This window comes from Solanum tuberosum, unplaced genomic scaffold (genome assembly GCF_000226075.1).
Source record: "Solanum tuberosum cultivar DM 1-3 516 R44 unplaced genomic scaffold, SolTub_3.0 scf00630, whole genome shotgun sequence".
Lineage (NCBI taxonomy): Eukaryota > Viridiplantae > Streptophyta > Magnoliopsida > Solanales > Solanaceae > Solanum > Solanum tuberosum.
Genome location: NW_006239566.1, coordinates 5,583 through 16,076, shown reverse-complemented (window position 1 = coordinate 16,076; position 10,494 = coordinate 5,583). Strand labels below are relative to the sequence as shown.

The 10,494-nt window shown below is 33.8% G+C and overlaps 1 protein-coding gene across 1 annotated transcript; it reads left to right on the top strand.

The window, feature by feature from the left end:
- The first annotated feature begins 522 nt into the window (after positions 1–522).
- Positions 523–6,698, top strand: LOC102606411 (tetratricopeptide repeat protein 5-like). The gene is made up of 13 exons (XM_006366502.2): positions 523–778; positions 878–990; positions 1,063–1,173; positions 1,272–1,347; positions 1,479–1,625; positions 1,958–2,052; positions 2,203–2,256; positions 3,318–3,455; positions 4,706–4,835; positions 4,914–5,028; positions 5,171–5,240; positions 6,034–6,105; positions 6,529–6,698. The coding sequence occupies exons 1-13, from the start codon at positions 523–525 to the stop codon at positions 6,637–6,639; spliced, it is 1,488 nt and encodes a 495-aa protein (XP_006366564.2). The 3' UTR covers positions 6,640–6,698.
- Positions 6,699–10,494: the final 3,796 nt, after the last annotated feature.

Here is a 10,494-nt window from a genome sequence, read left to right as displayed (position 1 = left end):
ACAATCAACGAAGAATAAAAAATTGTCCTACGCTAGATTATTGTACCTTGCATTTCATTCTTGACCAAAACAAAGCAAGTAGAATATCAATAACAAATAATTAACAATCGTACCTTGCAATTTTTAGCATATAGGGGATATATATCAACCAACATGTGAGTAGAGAAGTGGAAGTCAGATGTCCCACAAAATGTAAAAGATAGAAAAATATCCAAATTATCATACATCCATCAACGTGAAAGGCAAAATTAAATCATTGATAATACAATCCATATATAACTCTTTGTACAATAGATTATTATTGTATTCCTATAAATAAAAATAAAAGTTGGACTCGGAGATTTCTTCAAATACTAGTAAATATGAGACTCCAAGGTTAAAACATAAAACATTAAGGGTGAAAAAGATATTACAAAAACTATTAGGGGGGTGGCAGGGCAATATGTTGAATTAGTAGATGAAGAAAACGTGATACTTAAAATCAGAATTTCCCACCAAAAGTTGCAGTGAGCTTCAATTTAGATGAGCACTCCAACTGATCAGAAAGAAGTTATGGAGAAAGGAGAAGCCTCCACTGATCAGAAAGAAGTTGTTATGGAGAAAGGAGAAGCCTCCACTGATCAGAAATACAACGATTGGATTGCAAAAGTCGATGACATGGTGGAATGGCTCTACGATTATTGCGACACGCATTTCCGGCCAACTTTAGAAGAGAAAATCGCTGATATGGAGTACCAAATCGGTATGTGTATCCACGCCCTCGATTCAATTCCTCAAGGTAAATTTCTTTTATGGATTATCCAGAAAAAAAAAAAGCATTCGATTCAATTTCTCAAGTAATCATGAGAATGAGTTTAATTGGTACGAATTCGTGTAGAAAAGAGGCAATCGGAATTTGAAAGTGCAGTGTTTGAGCTTACAAAAGGAAGATTGTATAATTCAATTCCTGGTTGTTACAAGGAGGAGGCAGAGCATCATCTAGTGAATGCTGTGAGTGGAAGCAGAATTACATGGTTTGAACTTGCGTTTGGTTTCCTTCTTACGGTTAATTTTATCTTCCAGACTAATTTGGCACCGTATCTGCTGGATGCTTGGGTTTCCCTCGGCATCTGCTTTGCCAAGAAAAGAGATTACCCTAGAGCTAAACACTACTATCAGTTTGTCCTTACAGTGGTAATTTCGATGCTTCTTCAGTTCTTAAATTTTCCGTTCTCTAAACTTTAAACATTACCTTTATTTGATAGATTCTGCATTTTTTTTATCTGATTTAGAAAGAAGACAGCATGGTTTTATGGCAACTTGCAGACCTTGAACTGCTGTATGCACGGGGTGAATTTAGTCCATATGGTGCGATGCTTTTGACTTCTTCTTTTTTTTTCGTAATTTACTTTTCTCCAAGGAGAATCTCAAGTATATTCATTTTTTTTTCTTAGTGGTTGTTGTTGATCTGTTCATCTGATTGCATATCCATTTCACAGTTGCTGATAATCCACCACATCATATTGACGAATGCATCAAATATGCCCAAAGGGCACTCGCTCTGGATGACACGGATGGATCTTGTTTATGTAAGATGCATCAAATATGCCCAAAGGGCACTCGCTCTGGATGCACGGATGGATCTTGTTTGTGTAATACTGAGAACTGAATCTAGTTAGTCACTCTCAGCTTTGCCAATTTTCCAAATGTCTTACTTAGTGTTCATCAATGATTGAGTTCACCCGTCCCTTATTGTATAGCTATAGTTAGAAGTAGCATATGATTACGTTAAAGACAGATTAGGTGCAGAAATTACATATTTTGGTACATGGAACCATGACATAGCATATACGCAGTAAGTAGAATTTTATTAAGTGTATGCTATACTTATGAAAATGTTCTAGTATATCTGCAGTAACAAACATTATGATAAATCCAATTTTCAAGTACTTCACTGAGCTTTTTTATCTGGTTGTAGATATCTTAGGAAGTGCATATTTCTCTTCCTTTATTCTGGATGGAGGATGGAATCACGATAATACTCTACGGTCATTAGAAGCTTATGAAAAAGCAGTAAGTAATTCTTACAATCTTGTCTCTGTATATTTATTTCCCTTTATTTTAACATGAAATTAGATATACAGTATTAGCTCCCTGTGAGTCTGGCAGGCCTTGTTTTTTAATATACTCGGAAGTTTCTTCTGATACTCTACCCCATTTCAGGAGAAAACTCATGAAATGAAGTCAAACCCTGAGCTTCAATACGATTGTGGCATTGTAAGTTATGAAGAAAAACACAGCTTTTTACTGATAAACTGTTCTATCATATAGGATTTTTCTAAACACAAGGTTCTCAATTGTTGCTAACTATAGCCTCATATTTTTATGATTTGTTATTAAAGAATCAGAGTTAGGAAAGCTAAGACAAGAGACCTTGCATCAAGTTGTACATTATGCAGCAAGGAAGGGATATGTTTGCAACTCTATGTTTTTTCTAATTTTATTATTCACTTTTACACCGACTTCTTGTGTGAATCACAGATAGACCTTCATTCATCATCTTAAAGGTTACAGAGAATGGCTCAAAATAAGTGTGGCTGTATCAGAATTTGAGAATCGTTAGGATTTATGTTGATACATAAAGATCCAAAGGAATGAAACCACTCAAGAAGAAGACACTGGAAACTTAAGAGATAAGACAAAAGTCGGTAAAATAAAGGAAAAACACATAATTTGAAATAGAAGAATTCTTTGTAAAATAGGAGATACTTTCACAGGATGTACTAAAGGAAGCATAGGTAACTTCACAGAGAAAAAGAAAGTCGTACGTGAAAACAGAATCTTATAATTACTCATTGAATTAATTACCTTTTTCTAGTAGTTAAGAATCATGTCTCCTGGAGAGAAAAGATCCCTTTAATAAAGATCAGTAAAATGACTATTACAAGATATGCAGATATCAGTGACATGTTGATTGTGTTTGGTACGAAATAATCTATCTAGAAGAACACATGTGTAAATAGGGAAGTACAACTTTGAATTAGAAAGACAGTACAACTTTGAATTAGAAAGACGTCTGATTAAAAAGAACTGGTTCAGCAGTATCTGCCAGACTATGTGAAAGCTTTTTTTCTGTGCTTATTCTTGTCCAACTTTTTCAAGCTCGAAAGTTCATATGCCTAGTGAAGAAAGAACCAAAAATCTCTAAAATAAGGTCACCTTTATTCATTTCACATTTTATGTTTGCATATATCATGATATCTTAAATATAGTCTTCACTTTCCGCTTTTTTAAAATTTCAATGCCATGCTGAAAATATGTGATATTTGTATATTCAGGTGAATAGATTTCTGGAGAACTACAACAAGTCCCTCATTTGTTTATCAGATGCTGCAATAACGGATCCTTCTCTTGATGTTTTACATCAACTGAAAATGACGGTCCAGCTTCTTGACAAATTAGAAGGATTAGTTCAGGTAAGATTATTTGATTGTGGTTATTTTATATAAAGGATCTGTAAGTGATATTCTGATCAGTTGCATTAGGAACGGCATGGTTGACGACATTAGAAATTTAGAATCATAAGGGAATTCTGTGTGATCAAAGGTGCATTGTTTCCAGTTATATTCAAAGTGCAGGCCAGTGATAACTATTTACAAGAGGTATTCAAGGAGTCACCCTCCTTGCTATTGCACATCTAACTTGTCAAACTCCCAACATGACATAGTGCAGTGCTTTGATGTGATCACATTTACCTGTTTAAACACTGATTTCATCATCAGAGTTACCAGGGAATGCTTTCTGTTTCCTGATTTAACATAATGTATGATGAGGTAGTCCTTTAAGATGGTTTCTGAGATAACCAGTCAATATGTACAAAATTTTACACTGACAACCTTTGGGCAACAAGTACTAATAATAGCTAGGGGGACAGACGTAATATAAAATTTGATTTTATGGTATGACAGGAAAACACCAAAAAATAGTCATGCTTTTCAATGATTTCTAAAATTGACTTAATGTGTAGGTTTGAGGCACAGTTGATTGAATGATTTTGGGAATATTTCTAAACAAATAGAGGCTAGGAAACTGCAATAGGAAGCTATAATTATGTGGAATTAAGAGTTATTTGGATAGGAATATTCAAGTTGGGTGTCTAAGTTAGTAACTCAATTTGTATCTTTCTGCTAAATAGATCAAGTGATCAACTTGGTAACTCTACTGTGGCTGCCCCAGAAAGCTTGGTTCAGTTTCTCCTACTTTTGAAGAATTTTCTTCTGAGTCCTTTTCACTTACTACTACATAAAAATAAGTTTAACAAAGAGAAAAGGAAAACATATCACCACATACAAATAGTTGCAGAAGGTCTCAATGCACAATAAAGGTATCGATTTGGAGAAAAGTTTAACCATCTAGCTTAAGACATATCTAGAAGAAAAGTAGATGAGGTAATTACCATTTCATGTGCCCTTAAATTGTCCAACGAGTTGAGTGAGCAGCAGCATAGCCCTGTATTGACTGAATAGTGCGTGGGGTAACATTTTAGTCGTTTCTTCTGCTTTCATTTCTTGATTTTTTTTCAAGAAACAGGAAAGTTATGATACAGTCTTCTAAAAAATAATGCCTTAGATTCTCAGTTTTTAAATGTCTTCTTCTTTTGAGCCGTTAAGACATCATGAATGAGATTGTGAAGGATGCATTTGAATAATGTGATCCTGCTTTTCAGGGTAAGAGTAATGACAAGAGTAAGGGGAAGATTAAGGGAAAGAGTAAAGGAAAGAGTAAGGGGAAGAGTAAGGGAAAGAGTACGGAAACGAGCTTATCTTCCCTGATCCAGTCACTTGATACTATTGATTGTAAGGCTTTACATTATTCTTGATTTAACTGTAAACATTGATTTATCTATTTAGTTGAGTTAATGTACTTTCTTGCAGTGAATCCTTCATACAACAGAGCAACCTTGGATGTCTTAGCTGAAGGCCCTAACAAAGGGCTTGCAGTTATAGGAGCAGTCCGGTGCTTGGTTAAGTATGAGTATAGCACTCCATTGTAAGTAACTTCATCTTGGAGGAACCCACATGAGTTGATCATTTTCAGCATTTCTTTTAAAAGTGGAAATTGGGAAGTGACAAGGCTGAGCAGCCCTACTTAATACTTAAATACTTATTTCTCAGTGTGCCTTATTCTACAGATACTATGTGCTCTGTGACTCCAATGAGAATAGTTTTGTACTTACAGTGTTTGGCATACAGAAGGAAGCGGTAAGCACTATTTTATGTTGTTTTAATGTTTCTTGGAAATCAACAGATAAATTTATCTATCAGTTTGCTGATATACTGTTGCAGCAGCAACATGCCTAAAAAATAAGAGAAGGATTTTCCTCCCTTTTGCCACTTCCTAGATGAAATATTAGATTAAAGGGAACCTCACTTTTTTTTAATATGTAACTAACACTAAAGATAAAAAGAGAGAATACTAAAGTGAGTTAAAATTTCAAAATATTTCTGTAAATTTGGAATAGTATGTTCCTATACTATACTATCGAACACCATTTTTATCTTAACTCTCTTATTTGTCCATCCTTCAAGAATAAAATATCACATTTGCCACTTAAATAAATCATAAGTGAGCGTGAATATCATCTCCTTATATATGTATCTAATGGTGATCATCTCATTCATAATCTGATTTTGGTTTGTGCCAGGCCCACCCAATTATTATCTAGTCTAGTGAATAAGTGTCATATCTTTGAATATTTATCCTACTTGAGAATATTGTTGTGGTGACATATAGCCTACCATATTCCTATACTAAAATGGAATAAGAAGATGAAAATAGCCTAAATAAATCTTTTCTAGGGAAGGCATGGTCTAAGAAAAGTTGATTCTGGCAGGACAAAAAGAAAAATGACACAAGAACTATGAGTCATGACAATACTGGTTAACATCAACTCATCATAGAGTGATTTGCTGATATTTAGTTGCTGTAAGTATTGCCTATCCAGCTCCCATTAGATTTTCACATCATTACTTAACGAACTACTCTTGTTGACAGATTAAACAAGGAGATCAGGTCACACTATTGGAGCCCTTTTGCAAATTTGTTGATTTTGAATGGGAGGGAAAGGTAACCTCGTTATCATATGTGGTATTGCATGCATTTTCAATGCTATTCCAAATATGTCTTATTGCTTTCTCTATCAGTTTTCTTTCTGTGAAAATCACATATTAGATGTGTTATATCCCGTCAATTTGTCTGTCAACTCCACCTTATAACACCTCAGGGCAGGGTGCACTTGAGCCACTAGCAATGATAATTTGATTTCTTGATTGCAACTGTTTGGAAGCAGAGGGAAAATAGAGTCATTTCTTGCATTTTCTGAATTAAGTAACATTAACAAGTTTCCAAATGACTATTTTTGGCATGTAAGGAATTGGTTACATATGGTTTAGTGGTAGAAGAATAATAATCACATTAACTGTTTGATTTACAATATTCTGTCAGCCCAGTTTTGCCACTCCTCACTAATAATTGTTATTTTTACTGCAGCACTATCAATTCACATCTGTGCGAGTTAATCTTGTGGAACAGGTCCTTGTAAATGGAAATGCTCTATCTCCTAGTTTTGCTATACGTCAACCATTACGATTATACGCATAACCTTCTGTCAATGTCTGTAAGATACCAACATTAATAAGTGGGATTCTTCATATACTTAACTAGGCAAAATACTCAAATGCTTGTTTACTACATGTGGCAACTTGATATGAGATTAACTCTACTGCCTTATATTCATCTTCATTTGCAAAATTTAGCTTTTCTGCAATAGTTGTGAGAGTAACTCGTACATTACTTCTTCCATGAAATAACATCTCTCTCAAGAAAAGGAGCTACCTATGTGATGTTTCATTGACCGTCCAGCAACACGTCACTTATTTTTATAAAAACTAGTTCTGAAAACGTGGATTGCACATTTATTTTACAATACTTAATATAAATTTTATATTAAAAATGACAATTTTAAATGATATATATTATTGAACTTTCTTTGTGCTATAAATAAAAAGCAATTATACAAAAAAGAAAAAACAAAAAAAACTTGTAAGTTGCACAATATATAGGTAGCAAAAAAATACATGATTGTGCACCTTTTATAGTACATAATATTAATTTTTCTAATACATAATATTAATTTATAATTGTGCACCTTTTATAATACATAATATTAATTTTTCTTTTGGAGTAATCATATACAATGCTTAATAGTATCTAATTACTCTTAAACTCAACAACTTATACTATAAAAAATGTATGCGACCAAGTACCAAGAAATAAATTTTAATTAATACATAGGAGTATTATTTAATCATATAACAAAAAAGCTCTTGCCAAAAGAATTACCCTCAATTGCAATAGAAAACCTCCCAAGATTCTAAGTCAATCTCAATTGCCTCCTTAGGCAAAGCCTTGAACGAAGTTTAACAACATATCACCGATTTTTATTATTTTTCAACTGTATTATGTCATGTAGGACTCATGTATCTACTTATTAAATTTTATACAAGTTAAAGTCTCTACTTATGCACACCCAAAGTTTGAGAGCGTAAATGTAAAACGAGATCAAGTTAAATGACACATTTATATATTATGCCTTTATTTTTCTATGTATCACCCCATATATAAAATTGTGTTAATGCGATCAATTGTCTTGCATACTGTAACAGACAAAATGAATAGTGAACACTGCTTAAGTTGGTAACACATTGCCCACATATTTAATTAGAATTTTAAAATATTTTGGTTTATAGATATTTGTATAGTTATAAATCATTTGACTAACAGGTATTTTGAAGTTAAATTATTACTAATATAGAAATGCATTGTTTTTTTTTAAACGGATTAAAAAGGAAAGTGAGTCATTAGTAGATATGAATTATAAGCTTAATACAATAGGGGTGAAAAAGAAGTAACAAAAACTATTCGGGGGTGGCAGGGTAATTTTCTTAAATATAGTAGATGAACAAAAACGTGATACTAACAGAATTTCCCTCCCAAACTTCAGACTTGCAGTTTGCATCAAGAAATTTCTATGGCGAAAGGAGAATCTTCCACTAATCAGAAAGCTGATTGGATTGAAAATGTTGAAGCAAAGGTGCAATGGCTATATGATTATTGGCAGACGCACTTCCCGGGAACCAAGGAAGACAAAATGCTTGATATGGAACTTGCAATCAGTACCTGTATCGTCGACATATATGCAATAATTCCTGAAGGTAAATTTCTTTTATGAATTATCCAGAAAAAAAAATGCATTCAATTCAATTTCTAAACTACTCATGACAATGAGTTTAACCGGTACAAATTTGTGTAGAAAACCTGCAATCGAATTATGAGCGTGCACTGTTCGAGTATCTAAGAGGAAGCGCGCATAATGCTATTCCTGGGGTTTATAGCAAGAAAGCGGAGGATCATCTAAAGAATGCTGTGAGTGAAAGCACAATTACATTGTTTGAATTTAGGTTTGGTTTCTTTCTGACGGTTAATTTTATGTAGACTAAATTGAATCCTGATTTGCTGGTTGCTTGGAATGCCCTCGGTGACTGCGTTTCTATGAAAGGAGATTACCTTACAGCTAGAACTTGCTTTCTCTCTGCCCTTAAGAAGGTTATTTCGCTGCTGTTCTAGATTTTCGGTTCTCTAAATTTGAACGTTACCTGATAGGTACTTCTTTTTATTTGATTTAGGAAGAGGACGCCAGGACTTTACGTCATCTTACATACCTTGAATTGATGTGTGCACGGGGTGAAGTGAAGCAATATGGTGCAATTTTCGTCTTTTTTCTCGTTAATTTACAATTCTCCAGGGAGAATCTCAAGTATATTCACTTTATTTGTTTGTGGCTGTTGTTGATCTGCTTATCTGATTGCATATACCTTTCACAGTTCCGGAAGATCTTGAACATGATATACCTTTCACAGTTCCGGAAGATCCTCAACATCATATTGAAGATTGTATCAAATATGCAAAAAGGGCAATCAAACTGAAAGACCCCGAAGGACGTCGTTGTTACTGTAAGACTGAGAACTGTATCTAGTTAAAATAGGAACTGCTTTAATCGCTCTCAGCTTTGCCAAATGTTTTGCTTGATGTTTGTCTATTTCCTCAGTCTTATTATAGTTACATGGTTGATAGATGAATTAGGAAGTGCATATCTTACTTCCTTTATCCTGGATGGAAGATGGAATGACGATGATATTCTAATGTCATTAGAAGCATTCGAAAAAGCTGTAAGTAGTTCTGACAATCTTGTCTCTGTACATAGTTTTCCTTTATTTTAACATTAAACTTAGATGTACAGTATTAGCTCCCTGTAAGCCTGGCAGGTTTGTTCTTTTATATATTTGGGAGTTTCTTCTGAATTTCTACCCCATTTCAGGAAAGAATTGATACAATAACATCAGAGCCAGATTTTCAATGCGAGTGTGGCCTCGTAAGTTTTTGAAGAAAAATATTGTGTTTTACTGATGAACTATTCTATCATATGGGATTTTCAATGCGATTGTGGCTTCGATTCTTGCTAATTATAGCCTCATATTTTCATGATTGTGCTATTGAAGAATTGGAGAAAAAAAAGACAAGAAACCATGTATCAAGTTTTCAACTCTATATTTTTTCTAATTTGAGAATCATTAGGATCTTTGTTGACATGTAAAGATCCAAAGGAATGAAACCACTCAAGAAGAAGACACTGGTAACTTTACAGATAAGACAAAAGTCGGTAAACTAAATGAAAAAGACATGATTTGAAATAGAAGAATTCTTTGTAAAATAGGAGATACTTACACAGGATGTACTTAAAGGAAGCACAGGAAATTTTACAGGTAATTTCTCATTGAATTAATTACCTTTTTCTAGGAGTTAAGTATCACGTCTATGTCTCCCGGAGAGAAAAAATCAGTAAATGACTATTACAAGATCTGCAGAGATCAGTGACATGTTGAATTGAGTTAAGGACGAAATAATCTATCTAGAAGAACAAGTGTTTAAATAGGGAAGTAAAAATTCAAATTAGAAAGACAGACTTATTAAAAAGAACTGGCTTCAGCAGTATCTGCCTGCCTATGTGAAAACTTTTTTCTGTGCTTATTCTTGTCCAACTTTTTTAAAGCTCGAAAGTTCATATGCTTAGTGAAGAAAGAACCAAGAGTCACTAAAATAAGCTCACTTATATTCATCTTCACATTTTATGTTTGCATATATCATGATATCTTAAATATAGTCTTCACTTTCCGCCTTTCTTAAATTCAATGCCATGTTGAGTAAATCCAAACAATTGTACATTCAGGCGAACAGGCTTCTGGAGAACTACGAGAAGTCCCTCATTAGGTTATCAGATGCTGTAGAGAAGGATCCTGCCCATGATGCGTCACATCAAGTGGAAATAACAGTTCAGCTTCTTGACAAACTAGAAGAATTAGTTCAGGTAAGATTATTTGATTGTGGTTATTTCATATG

Bases quoted from the DNA above. Each gene is read 5' to 3' on its own strand.
- LOC102606411 (XM_006366502.2), top strand. From the start codon at position 523: ATGAGCACTCCAACTGATCAGAAAGAAGTTATGGAGAAAGGAGAAGCC. The intron at 991-1,062 runs GTGAGTGGAAGC...TTTATCTTCCAG, and splicing joins AGCATCATCTAGTGAATGCT to ACTAATTTGGCACCGTATCT. The intron at 1,348-1,478 runs GTGCGATGCTTT...TCCATTTCACAG, and splicing joins GGGTGAATTTAGTCCATATG to TTGCTGATAATCCACCACAT.